The following is an 18800-nucleotide window of genomic DNA, read 5'->3' as shown; positions in this document are numbered from 1 at the left end:
CAGGGCTTTCCTTCTTTTACCTTCAATCCCCGACTTGCTAGATACCCTACCACTACTCTCAACCACCATAACCACACTTAAAAGAGACTTGGAACATTTTCAAAAACTTTTAGATTCAGAAATTGGGGCCAGAGAGAAGGCGGGCAGTGGAATAGTTTCAGGGAGCTGGCTCCCAACCAAGTGCAGCCTGTGCCCACCTGACTTCCTCCCAAAAAGAAACCTACTCGTGCTGCTTGAAATGCTTTGCCTGACTTTCATAAACTGGCAGAGTCCCCAATTGCAAATGTGACTGTCAACATACAAATATTCTTTGTGTAAAAATGCAAATAAAATGAAATGTTTAAGTTCAAGTCAACCTATACTTGTTGAGCATATACAAGTGCTAAGCAAGATCCTGAGGACTAGGAGGTTGAATAAAAGACAGAGCTTGAAAAACTTTTACCAAAGATACTTTGCATCTGAATTAGGTACTTTAGAAATATTTTATTTTTGATTAACTTGAATTAGTTGAATATATTAATGGGGCTCACTGTGATATTTCAACACATGCACAATGTGCACAATGTCTACAAATGTTAAGTTTAGAAGAGATGAGATGAGCATCATCGCTTACTGACTCCTGGCTTCGGAGCTTAGTGTATTCTGGAACCCAGTAGAGGCAGGAAGTATGAGAGGATCTCAGGGAATGAACTAAGAAACAGAAGAGGCAGAAAATAGATCCTAGAAATGGAGGTTAAACTCAAATACTGTTCTCCCCTGCGGATTCGAAATTGTGCTGGTTGCTGAGCAGCACCAGAGTTGGGAGAGGATGCCCTTTTTCCTTTCTAAGGCTGTGCCTGGCACTCTTTGGGTCTCTGCCTCAAGACCTCACCAATGACTTCACCTCAATCCAGGCAGGGGTTAAATCTAATTCTGAACTTGGCTAAGAAAGCAATGTACTAGGAACAGCAATTATTTTGCAGATGAAGGTGAAGGGAAATTTGGCTTTTTGAGAGTGAAGAGAAATTTGGCTTTTTGGTGTTTGAAGTATTTGTGATGCAACTGTATTAATGAATTATTCTTTCAATTAAAAGAAATACAATTTAAAAATTAAAAGCTTTTTGCAAGAAAGGCTTGTGCAGAGCTAACTTATAAATCAGAGACCATCCCAGGAATGCTCCTCTGCAAAGACCTCCTGCCTCTTTGGAAGGTAGAAGTCACCTCATAGTGATCCTTCACTATCTACAAAGGAAACTCACAACTGGGAATTTTTTTTTTTTTTTTGTGGTGCTAGGGATTGCACCCAAGGATAACTGGGATTTTAATGAAAACATTTAATCCTTTGTTCAGTTTTTTAAAATTTATTTTTAATTTTTTATTCAGACTGCATTTTGATCCATTGTACACAAATGGGGCACAACTTTTCATTTCTATGGTTGTACATGACATAGATTCACACCAATTTGCTCAGTTTTTATGGCCCTCACACAAGTGCATTCTGTGCACCTCCAAACCTTTGTTCATGTTGACTGGCTCCATCTAGAACTCTCTCAATCATATTGTCTACATGTGCACATCTAGTTTATATTTTATGGTAAATTTGAGTCTCTGGAATCAGAAACTGCCATAGCTGGACTTGGCTTTCTTACCTGCCTCCTACAGCACTTACTGCATGAATATCACTAGTTGGTACTTGGTGAATTGCTACAGAATCTCAGAATATATCTAAGCCAGAAGACTTGATCTTCTCATTATTATTTTAATCCCCAAAGAATATAGCAAACACTTATACAAACATCTATTTTTCCAGTGGGTATTTATATGCTGATTAATTTCAGAAATTGACTTTTGATTTTCACCATCCACGAAATGTATGCCTAATGCAATCCCAGTTGGAAGCCCCTTGCAAGGCAACAGAGCTTCCCTTCCCCCGTCACTTACCAACATCGTGTTCACAGAATGGGCCATCACATCAACATGTGTTTTCAGGATCTCACAATGGAAGCCAGGAGTCAGTAGGCGGCGATGCTGGAACCACTTGGGCCCTTCTAGGTTCAGGAGTCCTTTTCCTTGAAAAATAAAAGGCACAAAACCTCATGCCATTTATTAGATGAGAGAAAAAGGGAAAGATAAACCACAGCATGGAGTGGCCATGACCCACGGGTAGTGATGAAACAGTGGGATGTCAAAGAAGGGCTCATCGGTTAGGATAGGAGTCAGTTTTGACGCTCACATCTGGGATGGATGTATTTAACATTTTGAGCATCAAAGTCTGATAAGCTTCAAAGTCTGACGAGATGAGAGTTGTAATTCTAAAGTCACTATGTAGTAATTGAGGAAGATGTTTAAACTTTCTGAGGCTTAATTTTTTTCTACAATAAATTACAATAATAAATCCTGATCTCACTGTGTTGTGCAGATTCAATGGAGGTGTACAATAAGATACAAAACCTAATCCTGCCCTAGCTCATGGTAGAAACACAACACATATCCATCTCCTTTCCACTGTGAACCAATCCACAAATCAGTGTAAACACAAATTCACTAAGAGCTCTACTCCCACATACCACCCTCTTGAGCCCTGGTCTATGAATGACACACAGGTAAATATTTATCAAGGCTAATACCTCATCATAGCCTATTGCCAGAGTGGTTATTAGGGATTTCTTTTTAAAAGGACCTGAAAGTCTGAATGACACTATTATTGAGTGCTTGCAATATGCCAGGCTCATGATGCATGATCTGGCTTTGGTACAATTTTGGCCATGACAAAAAGTGTTAAAAATACATGTTCTGTTGTCTTATAACAGTTACAACAGTGATTCTCATCCTCTTTTTCAAAGATGAGAAAACCAAGGTATAGAGAGATTCAATTACTTCCCCAAAATCACATTCAACTAATCTATTGGCAAAGAGGGCAGGATTCAAATCTAAAGGGATTTGCATCCAAAGCCTATATTCTTTCATTTAATTTTTTCCTGGTCTAGCACAACAGTATCTATTATATGACTAAAGAGCCTAATTTATCTGCTCATAGAATATTGTCAAACTGAACTTCAGAACAAAATTTTATTCATTTGCATATGAAAATAAGAGGACTACAAAAAGAAAGGGGGAAAAAAGTCAAGGAAACAAGAGATAAAAAGATAAAAACAGAGCAGGAATGGTGAAACTGCAATTTTAAAGAAAGAGAAGGTAATGTAGTTTAGATACACAAAAACAAAATTAAGATGTTCTGATTTAGTCAGGTTTAAATTTGTGCTTGTCTGGGATACAGTATATCATTTTCAATTTCTTCATATTAGCAATGTCACAGATTTTTAAAAAGTTAGTTTTATTAATATAAAATGCTTAAAATAATTCTTGGAATATACATGGTCCATGAATGTTGGCTCAAATAAACAATAAAAACATGATATCTCTATTAAAAAAATAAAGAGAAGATACAGGTTCATATCTATGATGCCTTGAAAATGGGACTCTGAGGAGAGAAAAGGACAAGAAAGCTTTCCAGGAAGTGCTGAGTTGATCTTCAAGGTCCCCTGAGATCTTCCCATCACATATCACATGTCAACCTTGCTCTTAATACTTTTAAGGTCAGATTTGAGTCTCTGAAATGCTCTACCATAAAAGGGGACTTAGTGGGTGAGTGGGTGACAATTCTTGTTGGCACATACATACCAAGACATGGAGTCATGAACCTGTACGGGTACTGGGACTTGGGGTCTGCAGAGTCAAGCAGAAGAAACAAACAAAAGACAGCATTAGAGGGAGCACTCATAACCAATCAGTGGAGGTTTTCTTCATTTGCTTGTACTCACCACAGTGAGCAAAAGGGAGCCCTGGGTCACTTGCTGCAGCCTTTGGAGGCTGGGGGAAATACAGGTCTTGGTTCAGTACCAGAGAACAGCAAGTCCAGGGAGACACTCAGAAACCCAAACCCAGATTCTTCCCTTGTTTCCACTTCCTCCAATAGAAGCAGAGGTTGCCTGAGGGTTGCCACATTTCCAGAACAGGAGTCAGAACAACACATATCCTTTGTGGAAGGTATTAAGTATCAGACACACCAGCAGTCCCCAGATAGTGAGATACAGACGCCTCTTGCTCTTGTGACACTGACATGGAGTTCCTTGAGAGGTGAACTTGAGATAAATCAGAGTGGGCGGCGGGGGCGGGGGGTGGGTGGCGGGAACTGGGAAACATGTAGACTTTCAGGGAAAGGCTGTTTTCTTTTATTAGGTTTTATTAGGGTTAAGGAATATGAAGAACAGAAGATGAGAATATGAGACAAAGTTGACAGAGCCAACATTGGCCATGTTAGTTCTGTGCTATGCAATAATCCACAGTGGAGGCCTTGAAAAGGAATTGAATAGGGGAGGCAGAGGAATCATGCCCCGCAAAAGAACACAGTTGAGCAACACACATAAAGGGAAAACAAAATTTGGATCATAATCAAGAGGTTGAGCTGGTAATCAAAAGCATTACCTCCAGGGTTATATACTGAACCTACAAAGGCAGGGCTACTTCTGATTTCCCCTGGACGGTTATATTCAGGACAGATGGGAGTGGGGAGTATTGATGAAATGGAAATCACAAAAAAAACAAAAAACAAAAAACAAAAAACAAAAAACAAGAGGGGCAAAGGCCAGTCTGGTGATGCCAGCTTGACTTGAAAGGACTCAGGAGTGGGGAACTAGACTAGGGACTGGGGAGGACACAGAGATCCCCTTCACTTGGTCAGAGTCCTGTCCCCTCTCCAGACTTGCTCCAGGGTGGTGTAAAGGCCCAGTGCTAATCTTTGCTTCAGATCTTGCTTGTGGGTCATGTGCATTTCACTCTTAGGAGAATTAGGTCTTTGAGATTCGCCCCTTGTCTTACCTGTTCTGCTCAGAAATGTCTTTGCATAGTCTGGGTCATAGATAAAGAAAAATGCCTGAAAGGGTCCAACCCAGCAAGGGAAGGCACAAGGATATTTTTCAACAGTCTCCTCAAGTTTCTCCATTTTATCTTCCTGAAGAAACTGTAGGGGAAAACAAAGAAAGAAAAAAGAAAAAAAAAAAAAAAGAAAGAAAAAGGAAAAAGAAAGTAAAAGAAATGAGAGATCTGGCTGGACTTGTCCTGTCTTAAAGATACAAGCTGAGTTCAAGGCTTGCTCAAAGTGGCCTCTTTTCTGAAGGTGAGTAAATGTACTTTCTCTGGGATTTCTAAGCTTGGGGATAATGTTCTAAAAAAGATTAGTGTACTTATTTTCTCAATATAAATGCACCCTAAGAACAAGTCACTGTCAAATGACATATACTGTGGGCTATTTTTCCAAACGAGGGTATAATGATTCAAGATTCACTTTCTGCCTCACTGCCAACATCACACACCTAGAGAGGGGGCAGAACCCAGAGGCTGCAGATGGCTTTCCTGTTCAGGAAGCTAACTGTTAACAAGTTGAATGTGACCATCATCCATCTCACCATTTCCCCCCTCCTTTTTCCTGTAATTATCGATCAGCGACTAACTAGTAATTATTTATCTGCCAACTCCATTTACAATGAAAGTCCAAATTTTTTCCCTTATAATTTATACAGGGTGAAGCAAAGTCAAACACAAACTTTCAGTTTCCAATATTTATATAGCAGAGTACAAATACTACCACCAGAGGAAGATGTATTACTTTTGTAAGCAGATTATTAATGATTTATTTAAATAATTCCTCTAAATCATTGAAAATAAGATTTGTTTACTTCTGCTTCTTGTGTAAAGTGGGATGCAGCTCTATGTGTATTTGGGTGCTCTTGTCTATACATTTTGATCATGATTGTGGCAAACCCCACCTGCAGGGAAGCCTTAAGGCTGGTGAATTCTTTCTTGTGTGACTGCACAGCATGGTTGCTGTGTGATTGCCTTTATTCTCAGAAAAGGTGAAAAGCTCTGGCTTCCAATTTCCTGTGTTTTAAGTTAGCTACTCTAACTCATGAGGTGTTCTCTGAATAGTTGAAGACCAATGAAAGGTTGAGATTCTTAAAACCTAGTTTTGACTTTTTTTTTTTTTAATTATTGTTCCCACAATCAAGCCAGTGACAAATATCCCCTGATTACCCAGAGTGGTAGTTTCCAACAATGTGAATATTTATTCATTCATGAAAAATAATCAAACAAGTATTTATAGAGGGCCTCTTACACATACTAGGTAATAGAGACAGAAAAAAAATAAGAAATTCAAGTTCTTTGCTCTTGTGAAACTTATAATCTAAGATGAGGATTGTTTATTTATGTAAGAAATTGTCTTAGATGCCTCCAGCCACATCAAAGTGTTTGGTTTTACTTTTAGTCATTTCTCACCGGACAAAAAAGACAGATAGCTTGTGAATCTTATAATATATTTAAGTCAATTTTCATTTCTTTATTTACATAAAAGCATTTAAATTCATTTGAAAATAGGTGCTACAAGTACTTAGAAACATTGCTAAGAAATGTTCAGAAAGTGTATTGTGTCCTCAAAATAGTAATAAGTTACATTTACAAAACACTGCCATGAGATAGGTGCTGCTAAGTGTTTTTCATGTTTAATATTTACAACAGGAATCTTACGAAGTAAAAACAATTCCCTTATTTTATAGATGAGGAACTTGAGCCTTAGAGACACAATTTCCTCATCTGTGAAGTAATTTGTCCAAGGTCATACAGCCAACCACCAATAGTAAGGACTCAAACACAGATGAAATTTTGAAGTTCAAGTACTTTACTATGTAGTGACACAGACTTTCCTACATTATATCCAGGAATGTACCCACACATACACAAAGACACACCTGCATATAAACATACTAGGTCCCATAAACTGGCTGAGATTTATTGACCTATTGAATAAATATTAAACCACCTGGCCTATTCTATGTAGTCAATAGATTTTTGAATGAATTAATTTACCACCTAATATGCAGGCATGACATCAAAATTGAACCAAGAAATTATAGAAAACTTAAACTGATCAATAACAAGAATGAAATAAAAGCAGTAATAAAAAGCCTTCCAACAAGAAAAACCCAGGATCAGATGGATTCTCAGCTGAATTCTACCAGATCTTTAAAGAAAAACTAATGCCAATACTCCTCAAATTATTCTATGAAGTCAGTACTACCCTGATACCAAAACCAGATAAGGACACATCGAGGCAAGAAAACTATAGACTAAGATCTCCGACGAACTTAAGTGCAAAAATCTTTAATAAAATAGAAGAGATTATAATATAAACATATTAAGTAGATTGTATATCATGGTCAAGTTGGTTTCATCCCAGTTGCAAGGATGGCACAGCATACCCAAAACAACAAATATAATTGACCACATAAATACAAGTAAGGACAAAAGTCACATGGATGCAGAAATATTGACAAAATTCAGCACCCATTCATTAACAAAACAAAACAAAACCCTGAAGAAACTAGGAATAGAAAGAACCTACTGTTATGGTTTAGATTTGCGGTGTCCCCCAAAAGATCATGTGTAAGACAATGCAAGGGGGTTTGGAGAAGAAGAAGAAATGATTGGGTTGTGAGAGCCTTAACCCAATCAGTGAATTGATCACCTAATAGGGATTAACTGAGTGGTAACTGAAGGCAGGTAGGGTGTGCCTGGAGAGGGTGGGACATTGGAGGTGAGATTTTGGGGTATGTATTTGTATTTGGCAAGTGGAGTGTCTCTCTCTCTCTCTCTCTCTCTCTCTCTCTCTCTGCTTTCTGATCGTAATGTGAGCTGCTTCCCTCTGCCACATTCATCTGCCATTATGTTCTGCCTCACCTCGAGCCCTGATGAATAGGGCTGGCCTTCTATGGACTAAGACCTCTGAAGTCATGAGCCTTCAAATAAACTTTTCTCCCTCTACAATTGTCCTGCCTGGGTCACAGCAGTGCCTTTTAGTCACAGCAGTGAAAAAGCTTAAACACCTACCTGAACATCATATAAGAAAAACCCAAACTGAACACAATGTTGAAAGAGGAAAAACCAAAACATTTCCTCTAAAATCAGGAATAAAACAAGAATATCCAGTGTCATAATCTTATTCAACAGAGTACTTGAAAACTTTAGTCAGAGCATTTAGATAAGAGAAGGGAATAAAGGATACAAACAGGAAAAGAAGAAGTCAAGTTATCACTGTTTGAAGAGGATATGATCCTGTATGTAGAAGATCCAAAGCATTCCTCCAGAAGACATCTAGATCTGATAAAAAAATTCAGCAAAGATCAGGATACAAAATCAGTGTATAAAAATTGATAGCTTTTCTATACACCAATAACTAACCCACTGAAAAAGAAATCAGTAAAAGATTTCCATTCATGATAGCCTCAAAACAAACAAACAAACAAATAAATAAATAACATAGGAGTAGATCTAATCAAGGAAGTGGATGTCCTCTACATTGAAAATTATGGAACACCAAAAAAAAAAAAAAAAAAAAAAAAAAAAAAAATTGAAGAAGACATTAGAAGAATAGGTAAAATTAATATTGTCAAATGGTCATATTTCCAATAGCAATCTACAGATTCAACACAATTCCTATCAAAATACCAATGATATTCTTCACAGAGGTAGAAAATCAGTTGTAATATTAATGTGGAAGAATAAAGGATCCTGAATAACCAAAGTAATCCTAAGCAAAATAGCAATGTTGGAGGCATCACAATACCCTTTTGCAAATAATACAGTGTGATAGTAACAAAAACAGCATGGGACTGGCTTAAAAACAGACATGTAGACCAACTGAATAGAATGGAAGACACATAGATAAACCTAGCCAGATACAGTCATCTGATCATTGACAAATGCACCCAAAACACACTTAGGAGAGAAGACGGTTTATAAAAAACAAATAGTGCTGGGAAAATTGGATATCCACAGGTAGAATGAAATTAGATCCCTCTCTTTCACGCCAGACAAAAGTCAACTCAAAGTGGATCAAAGATGTAGACATTGGACCACAAACTTTGCAACTGCTAGAGGAAACCATAGTGACACACTCCAACATATAGGCTCAGGTAATAACTTCCTCAACAGGACCGCAAAAGCTCAGGAAATAATGCCAAGGACTAATAAATGTGATGGTGTCAAATTGAAAAGATTCTGTATAGCAAAATAAATAAGTGTGTGAAAAGAATGGGAGAAAATCTTTGCCAGCTACTCTTCTGACAGGGGATAAATATCCAGAATATATAAAGGATTTTAAAAAACTTAACACTTCCTGAAAAAAAAAACAATTTGCCCAATTAATAGATGGTCAAATGAATGAAATATATTTTTCAAAATCAGAAATCAAAATAGCCAACAAATATCTGAAAAAGAGTTTGACATTTTTAGCCTTCAGGGAAATACAAACCAAAACGTCATTGAGATTTCATCTTACTCCCATTAGAATGGCAATCATCAAGAATACAAATAATAATAAATGCTAATGAGGAAGTGGCAAAAAGGAACACTTATATTTTGTTGGTGGGATTGTAAATAAGACGACCACTATGGAAATCAGTATGGAGGTTCCTCAGAAGACTAGAAATATAACCACCATATGACCCAGCTATTCCACTGCTTGGTATTTATCCAAAATGATTAAACTAGCATACTGTAGCTATATATAGAAATAAGAGCACATATATTTACATATATACACCGAATTTTTGGAGCATTATAGTTATACGTAGTACTTGAGTTCATTTTGACAAAATCATACAAGCATGGTATTTGATTTACTCCATTTCAATCCTTGTTTCCCCCACTTTCCCTCTTCTCCTCCCTCCCCCTATTTTCCTTCCTCTACTCTGCTGATTTTCCTTTTGCTTGTTTATTTTTGATTGGTGCTTTCTATGTATACTCTACTTACAGGTGGAATTTACTGCAGTATATTTGTACATGTACAGAGTATGATTTTGTTAAATTTATTCTGCATTTCCTCTCCTTTTTGGTCCCTCCTCCATCTCGGATTTCCTTCTTCTAGTCCACTGATCTTCCCTATATCTTTATGATCTCTCATCCCCTTTTCCCCTTATTGTGTTCTAGCTTCCCCATATGAGAGAAAACATTTGACCTTTGATTATCTGAGTCTGGGTTATTTCACTTAGCATGATGTTCTCCAGTTCTATTCATTTACTGGCAAGTGTGATAATTTCATTCTTCTTTATGGCTGAGTAAAGCACACACATATGCACACACACACACACACACACACACACACACACACACATATATATATATACATCACATTTTCTTAATCTAGTCATATATCTGTATCTATATCCATATCTGTATCACATTTTCTTAATCCATTCATCTATTGATAGGAATCTGAACAGGTTTCATAATTTGGCTATTGTGAATTGTGTTGCTATAAATATTGATGTGGCTGTATTACTATGGTATGCTGACTTTAGTTCTTTTGGATAAATACCAACCAATATATCACACTTTCTTAATTCATTCATATATCTATATCTGGATCACATTTTCTTAATCCATTCCTCTATTGACAGGCATCTGGACAGGTTCAATAATTTGGCTATTGTGAATTATGTTGCTATAAACATTAATGTGGCTATATTGCTATAGTATGCTGATTTTAGTTCTTTTGGATAAATACCAATAATTGGGATAGCAGGGTCATATGGTGGTTTCATTCCTAGTTTCTTGAGGAATCTCCATAATGCTTTTCAGAGTGGTTGTATTAATTTGCAGTCCTACCAACAATTGCATACTTATGTTTATAGCATTGCAAATCACTATAGGGAACCAGCCTAGGTGTCCATCAACAGATGAATGAATAAAGAATGTGGTACAAATACACAGAGGAAGTTTACTTAGCCAGGAGGTAGGATAAAATTATATCATTAATAGGAAGGAACTATAGAACATTATGTTAAGTAAAACAAACCAGACCCAGAAAGTCAAGGGTCATATGTTTTTTCTCACATTTGGAAACTAGAGAGAAAAAAAAAGTGGGGGGGGGGAGGGGAAATATCATAAAAACAGGAGGGAGACCATTAGGGTAAAAGAAAGGGATCAGGGAGAAGGAGGTACTGTGGAATGAAATTGATAAATTATGTTATGTGCATGTTTAAACATAATACTATGAATCCCACTATTATCAGAATTTATTATCAGAAAACTATCAGCATTTTCAATAGTTAACCTGAAAAGCTAGAGACAATGAAACAATGTCTTCAAAATTCTGAGAGAAAATAATTTCTAAAGAATTCTATACCTAACCAAACTTAATTCCATTCACGTTTGAAATTAGAATATTTATAGCCATTTAATAGCTCAAAAAATTCCTTCACTCATTCCCAAGAATCAAGCCATAAAAATGGTGAAATAAATAGGAAACAAAAGAAGACAGAGTGTCCAGCAGACATAAGATGTGACACAGGACAGCATCAATGGGAAGTCCTGGACCAATAGCTGTGTACCAGGCCTAACTAGATTGGAGCCAGAGGAGAGGGCTTGGTAGAAATGTCTCCAAGAAAGAATATAGACCGATAGATTACTTGGTATGTTTGAATGTTGGAAAATATTGAGATTGTGTGATAGCATTATTAAAGCTATTTCCAAAAAAAGCATTACAGATATTGAAAAACTAAGCACATGTGATACTGAGGAAGTTAGCAATACCATAGGGGAGGGAGCTCCATTAGAAAAGGGACAAAATCAACCTGGACCATTTAGATCAGCAGTAAATAGCATTGATATAATAACAATACAAATAATTTTATATTGAACAAATACAATATAACTATATTGGGACAGAGGAAGAGAAAGCATTACCTGTCATAAAAAAGTTCATACAAGGATGTCTGAAATTATTAAACTAACAAATGCAATATAGTAATACTATTTTACAAGTAAGGATTTAAATAACAGAAGAAACCGACAAGAGTTGAATGTGGTTGTTTTAGGGGAAAAGGATCCTGTAGTAATACCCAGCAACATACTACATGCCCCACCCATTCTTTTAAGATTCTGCACAGCCCTTATCAGACATTCTTTCCTCTCCTAGGAATTCTCCAAGACTCCATATGCTTCTATTGAAGCATTTTCTACCTTGTGTTTTCATTTCTCTTGGTGGCCTAAGTCTGTACCTGACTTGGGTCCCCTGAAAGTAGGCATCCATTTTCTCTTTGTAATTCTAGTATCTATCACACAGGTGCCACTCAAAATTGGTTGAATGAAAAGAAAGTCAGGACTGCGAGTGGATTTAGAGAACAGGAGAGACCAAAAAGCAACAGTCTTCCTCTATTTGACAAATTCCAATCGATCAATATTTCTTGAAAGGTTGGCTGGCGTTGCTCCCTGCTTCACAAGAATCTTAGGAAAAGGAAGTTAATTTTCTTTGGTTAGAATGGACTAAAGGGTGTCAACAATTGTATCTAATGTTGCACATTTTCTGCAATTAATAAATATTATTTATAGTAACATACTATCTTAATATATGTGGAAGGCATTTTATAACGTAGTACACATATACATAGAAGAGATGGGTGAAGCAGTTGGCGGTTACCCCTCGCTTTTTCAATATTTAGTCTCTCTAAATAGCTTCCTCCCAACCCCTACTGCTTCTTCTCTAGTGACCTTTCCCTGTGGGGCTGCTGGAAGTCTCTAGGGTAATGAAAAGGTGCTGAGAGTCACAGGCTGAGCTAGGAGGTTCGTGCAGGACCCAGGGTCTGGAGAGAGGAAGAGCCGCAGACGCCTGGCGGTCTGCAGGCTTTCTCCGCAGCATCCTCCTCTGTCCACCCTCCCTTCCATCTACCTTCTGGTGCCCGTAGAACCAGTGGGTGGGAGGCGCCGGGAAGAGGCGTAGGTCTCGCAGCAGTCGCTGCCTCCGTAGGTAGAGTTTGATGGCCTGCAGCAGTCCCAGGGCCAGGCAGAACACGAACGCCAGGTATAAGGGCCGCGCCCATCGCGTTTCCAGCCAGGAGGCCTCCATCGCTCTGCGCTCGCTAAACGCGCCGGCAGGCTCCAGGGACCAGGAGGTCGTGCGCTTTCCCCACCCCGGAGATGGCGAGCATCACCCAAGGCTGTCTCCTCTCAGCCCTGCGTTTCCTAGGGAAGGAGAAAGGGCGGTGGGAGGAGGGGCAGCTCAGGCCCGGGGAGAGGAGGCAGGAGCGCGTTCTTGATTTCTAACCGGTTATCCACTGGTGCGTGTCTTGCTTCAGGCAGATTTCTTTCACTGCCCTGTGGTGTAGTATTTTAAGTGTGATAATTTTCAATCATGGGAGATATGCATTTAGATTTTGAAATAATGCCAGGCTGAGCTAATTGATTTTCCTTTTGGTCACCAGTAAATAATATAAACTGCTATGCAAAAAGACCTTCCCTCCCACTCTGGAATTCTATCAAAAACCACAGAGGAGTGAGGGAGGGGAGGTGTATGATTATTGTAAGTATATAATGTGGGCTGACCAAGACTGCTAGTAAATGTTTTACAATTGCTTCTCGCCCTGATTTGTGGTTTGTACCAGCGTCTACAATGTTTCAAGCTGTGGGTGTGAGGGCACTGATCCCAGAATTGGGAAGAGATACACAATAACACATCATCATATAGTATTTCCATCATTCAGATATGATCAGGGCTCAATACGTAATTTATGTCTCTCAGTGCAAAATAAATGTAGGATCAAAGTTTTATTAATTTTAAGATAACAGAAGAACTTTAAACCAAACACATGCCCTTCAGAGTTCAGGGCCCTGGGTATTGTTTAGGTCCCAGCCCATGAAACCAGCCAGCCCCGGGTGCAAGAGCACAGACAATAGTAAACTGTAAAATATGGTCATCCCTCCATAGAAGTGACTTGTTGCATAATAATTAAAGAAACAATCAATCATTTTTAGAATGCTTTAACCAACCACCAGATATTCTCAGCCCTTCTCTACCCAGTGCTCTAGAGAATGTCTTCTGTTCACTCATACTTTTTTATGTGAAATTTTTATTGGTTCTTTTTACTTATACATGACAACAGACTCCATTCTGATAAAATTATATATGCATGAAATTTCTCTTATTTTAATTAGGGCCCCAGTCTTGTGGATCATGTATTTTCAAACAGTTTTTTGAAAGCCTATTCATTCAACAAATATTGACCACCTATAACATATGATTCAGTGTTCTCAAAGCTGGAGAAAAAGCAGTGAGTGAAATAACATCTCTGTTATCACAGAGAGGGTTTCTGTGTTTTCTGTCCTTTGTACCTGGGTCCTAAGCTATCACCTGATGGGTGCAGAATCATTCAGGGTCCAACTATACCTGCAACCAATGCTGAAACCAGTTTCCACAAGCAAGAATCTGCTTATATATCATATATAAAGATATATGTACAGTAAATCCTCTGTGGATTGAAAATATTTGAAAAAATTGCATCTGTACTGAACATATACAGACTTTTTTCTTGTCATTATTCCCTAAGCAGTACAACAGTTATATACATGGCATTTACATTGTATTATGTATTACAAGCACCCTAGATATAATTTAAAGTATACAGGAGGATGTGGTTAGATTATATGCAAATACTATGGCAGGGACTTGAATACCTGTGAATTTTGGTATACTTCTTGGGGAGTTGTTCCTGGAACCAATTCCCCATGAATACTGAAGGATGACTAATTAGAAAATGATGAGCTTTTATAATTTATTTCCTATTCAATGGTGAACAAGGATTTTACAGGCCTGATTTCCCAAGTTTCTGTCCCTCCTCTTTCAGCCTTCTTTGTAGGCATTGACCATCATCCATTCATTTGTTCATTTACTTATGCTAAGGCAGGCATGATTTAGATGTTTGGATTTAGAGCCCTGAACAATAAACCCAATCTCTGCTATAGCTCCCTACTCTTCTCCTTGTCAGTGCCCACCCCAACCAAATTCCCTCCCAGTCTTTGGGATTTTAGTTGACAGGTAAGTGGTCACAACAGTCCCTAGGGCCAGTAACTTCATTCAGACCAAGTTCTTGCCTCTTGAATATTCCATTACACCACAGCAGGAAATGTTTCAGCTTGGTCTTCCCTAGATCTTCTCACCTCTCACGTACCTTTAGTCCTCAACTGGGCATGGTTATTTGACAGTGTCTGAGAACATTCTGTTTACAGTTTCTTCTGGGTAACTCATGACACCTTAGTTTCCTGCTTCTTGCCCAAACCATGATTTGTGTATGGTGACTTTCATGTGACCACATAGTGACCGGGCTAAAGACCTTAGATCTGGTTCTACCTCAGGGTCCTGGCTGTTCTCAGCTTCATGATATTTATCCTCATCTGGTCCTTGGGTCCCTTGTGCTGACTGGCAGGTACAGGGTGTGATTGGTGAACTTCTAGTTAGTCCTCAGGGTCAGAGCTGGTCCCACCCAGGCTCTTGCTGGTGGTGTGAATCCCTCTGGGGTATGAGCAGTCCAAGAAGTAGCCCCTCTGCTTCAGGGTCAATTTCCCCAACTCAGAATCACTCCATGTCTTCTTGGGGGTAACAAAGTCGCTTTGGGGACTTTTTGCACTCTCCGCAGGAGCCTAAGAGAAGCTTGAAGGTGTTAGCCTCTCTCTCCTTAACTCCATTTTCACTCTGGTTCCTTCTCCAAAGGAAGCAAGTAAAAAAATTGGTGCTCTTAACTTTTCCTTCAATCTATCTTCTATCGTTAGATATTGAATATTCCCCAAAGGCAGTGTGCTGGGGTCAGAGTCCCTGCAAGCAATCCCCAACAAGGTCATGCGTAATGGAGCCATAGGAGCAAAGCCAAAGCTGTAATGGAGAACCAAGGAAGGTAGAGGTGCTACAGCATGCAACACTCGTAGAGGAAAGCTATTGGCAGTGTGCAAAGCCAGCCTGAGAATGTGGTCATGTGGGTTGGAATTAGCGAGGCCGCAGGGGTAGGGCTGCTCAAGCCTTTGGGAGCCCACCTTCCGCACAGTGTGCGCTGGATGTCAGAAATGGAGCTTTAGAATTTCATGTTTGCCCTGCTAGGTTTCAGTCTTGTTTGAGTCTGATCCCTCTTTACTTTTTTTCCTATTCTTTGTTAATATTTATTCTATGCCTGTCCCACCATTGTATTTTGGAAGTATGTAAACTGTTTCTTTTTTATTTTTATAGGAATGCACAGCTGAGCTTGCCTTAGGTCTCAAAAGAGACTTTAGACTTAGACTTTTGAACCATGCTGTAATAGTTAAGATTTGGGGGCTTCTTGGGTTGGAATGAGTGCATTTTGCATTGTGTAAAGGTGTGGCCAAGGAGGGTGCAGTTGCTAGTATCTATATAAAGAAGTCAAGATAGATATGAACCCAAAGATAGATATGAATCTTTAGACACCAGGAGAGGAATGCTATGGCTTAGATGTTGAATGTCCCACAAAGATCTCTGTGTTAAAGGCTTAGTCTCCAAGGGCATGATATTGGGAGATGCTGTGAACCTTTAGGAGGTGGGGCCTAGTTGAAGGTCCTTAGGTCACTGGTCATGTGCTGTGGAGGGCATTGTTGAACCCCATCTCTTCCTCTTTTTTCTTTGCTTTCTGGCTTGTAAGTTAAGCAGTTTGTCCTTCCATGCATTCTAATCATAATGTGCCAACTCACCAGAGGCCCAGAGAATTGGGGTCACCTGATCTTGGACTGGAACCTACAGAACTGTAAGTTAATAGTTGTTTTCTCTTTATAAGTTACTTGCCTCAGGAATTTTATTATAGTGACTGAAAACTGATATAATATAATATCCAAAACTCCATTTGCAGAATTTTAGTCTCCATGGGAAAAAGAAACCCTCCTATTGCTAAATACCTGACCTCTGCCACTCCTTGTCTTACCGTACCAGGCTGTAAGAGGTGAACTTTGCCTGCCATCTTCATTTCATGTGATAGGAAATTTACTTATGCTATTGGTTCACTCTGTCTCTGACTGAGAATGAAGATCTATAAGCTACTCCAACAGGGCATGGAAATGGAAGATAAAGAAATTTAGAAAAGTGTTTATTCTTGACAAAGACCAGCTTTCAATATTTACCACAATTCAAAATCCTATGCTGAACACCAAAAACTGAGCAGTGACTCCTTATTGCTCTTGGCACTTAATTGAATTTCCTTGGTTACAGTATAGGGGACTGGAGTATGAGGAAGTCTTAGCAATATAATGAGCAGTGCCCCTTGATGAAAACAACACCCTGAGATTGCCAGAAAGAGTCCTTCAACCTCTTGAAATACTCATCTGATGACTCCTTCCATGTGACACACAAGAGAAAGGAAGTCTCTGCATCAGGGAGCTGCCTCAAAACTGCACAAAACCTGCAGGAAATTATACATTTGTCTATAAATAGGGCAGTACAAGGTAACAAACTTTTGACCAAAGTTATAACTCAACACAGCAACACATATCTTTAATCCTTTAAAATGTGGAAATATATTATTACTCAATAATCAGTAATTTTTTAAATTTATTTTTTATTGTAAACAAATGGGATACATGTTGTTTCTGTTTGTACATGGAGTAACAGCATACTATTTGCATATTCATAATTTACATAGAGTAATGATGTCTGATTCATTCCATTATTTTTTCCCTTCCCCCCACCCCTCCCACCTCTCTTTTCCCTCTATACAGTCCCTCCTTCCTCAATTCTTGCCCCCCTCCCACCCCCCATTACCTGTCATCATCCGCTTATCAGTGAGATCATTCATCTTTTGGATTTTTGAGATTGGCTTATTTCACTTAGCATGATATTCTCCAATTTCATCCATTTGCCTGCAAATGCCATAATTTTATCATTCTTTATGGCTGAGTTATATTCCATTGTATATATATACCACAGTTTCTTTATCCATTCATCAATTGAAGGACATCTAGGTTGGTTCCATAGTCTGGCTATTGTGAATTGAGCAGCTATGAACATTGATGTGGCTGTATCTCTGTAGTATGCTGATTTTAAGTCCTTTGGGTATAGGCCGAGGAGTATGATAGCTGGGTCAAATGGTAGGTCCATTCCAAGTTTTCTAAGGAATCTCCACACTGCTTTCCAGAGTGGCTGCACTAATTTGCAGCCCCACCAGCAATGTATGAGTGCACCTTTTTCCCCACATCCTTTCCAACACCTATTGTTGCTCATATTCTTGATAATCGCCTTTCTAATTGGGGTGAGATGGAATCTTAGTATAGTTTTGATTTGCATTTCTCTTATTACTAGAGATGTTGAACATTTTTCCATATGTTTGTTGATTGCTTGTAGATCTTCTGTGAAAGCTTAAGTTCCTCTTTTCCTATTTGTATCCCTTTAATTTCTTTAGTCTGCCTAATTGCTCTGGCTAGAGTTTTGAGGACAATGTTGAATAGAAGTGGTAAAAGAGGACATCCCTGTCTTGTTCCCATTTTTAAAGGGAATGGTTTCAGTTTTTCTCCACTAAGAATGATGTTGGCCATGGGCTTGGCATAAATAGCCTTTACAATGTTCAGGTATGTTCCTACTATCCCTATTTTTTCTAGTGTTTTGAGCATGAAGGGGTGCTGTATTTTGTTGAACGTTTTTTCAGCATCAATTGAAATAACCATATGATTCTTATCCTTAAGTCTATTGACATGATGGATTACGTTTATTGATTTATGAATGTTGAACCATCCTTGCATTCCAGGGATGAATCCCACTTGATCGTGGTGCACAATTTTCTTAATATGCTTTTGGATATGGTTTGCCAATATTTTGTTAAGGATCTTTGCATCTATATTCATCAAGGATATTGGTCTAAAATTTTCTTTCCTTGATGTGTCTTTTCCTGGTTTGGGTATGAGGGTGATATCAGCTTCATAGAATGAGTTTGATAGGGTACGCTCCTTTT

General features: G+C 38.6%; 1 protein-coding gene across 2 annotated transcripts in view; it reads right to left on the bottom strand.

The window, feature by feature from the left end:
* Nucleotides 1-18800, bottom strand: part of CYP4X1 (cytochrome P450 family 4 subfamily X member 1) — a 238861-nt gene that overhangs the window by 25991 nt on the left and 194070 nt on the right. Inside the window, exons 1-4 of one of the 2 annotated variants that reach the window (XM_079154689.1) lie at nt 12761-13042; nt 4858-4999; nt 3661-3705; nt 1921-2048 (exon numbers count right to left, since the gene is read on the bottom strand). In XM_079154689.1, coding sequence (XP_079010815.1) covers nt 1921-2048; nt 3661-3705; nt 4858-4999; nt 12761-12937 — 492 coding nt within the window. In that variant the 5' untranslated portion in view covers nt 12938-13042. Of the gene's footprint in view, nt 1-1920; nt 2049-3660; nt 3706-4857; nt 5000-12760; nt 13043-18800 lie in introns of those variants that run through there. The other variant, XM_079154690.1, reaches the window with a different exon arrangement.

This window comes from Sciurus vulgaris (assembly GCF_902686455.1).
Source record: "Sciurus vulgaris genome assembly, chromosome: 1".
Taxonomy (NCBI): Eukaryota; Metazoa; Chordata; class Mammalia; order Rodentia; family Sciuridae; genus Sciurus; species Sciurus vulgaris.
This window is presented reverse-complemented; position numbering and strand designations above follow the sequence as displayed.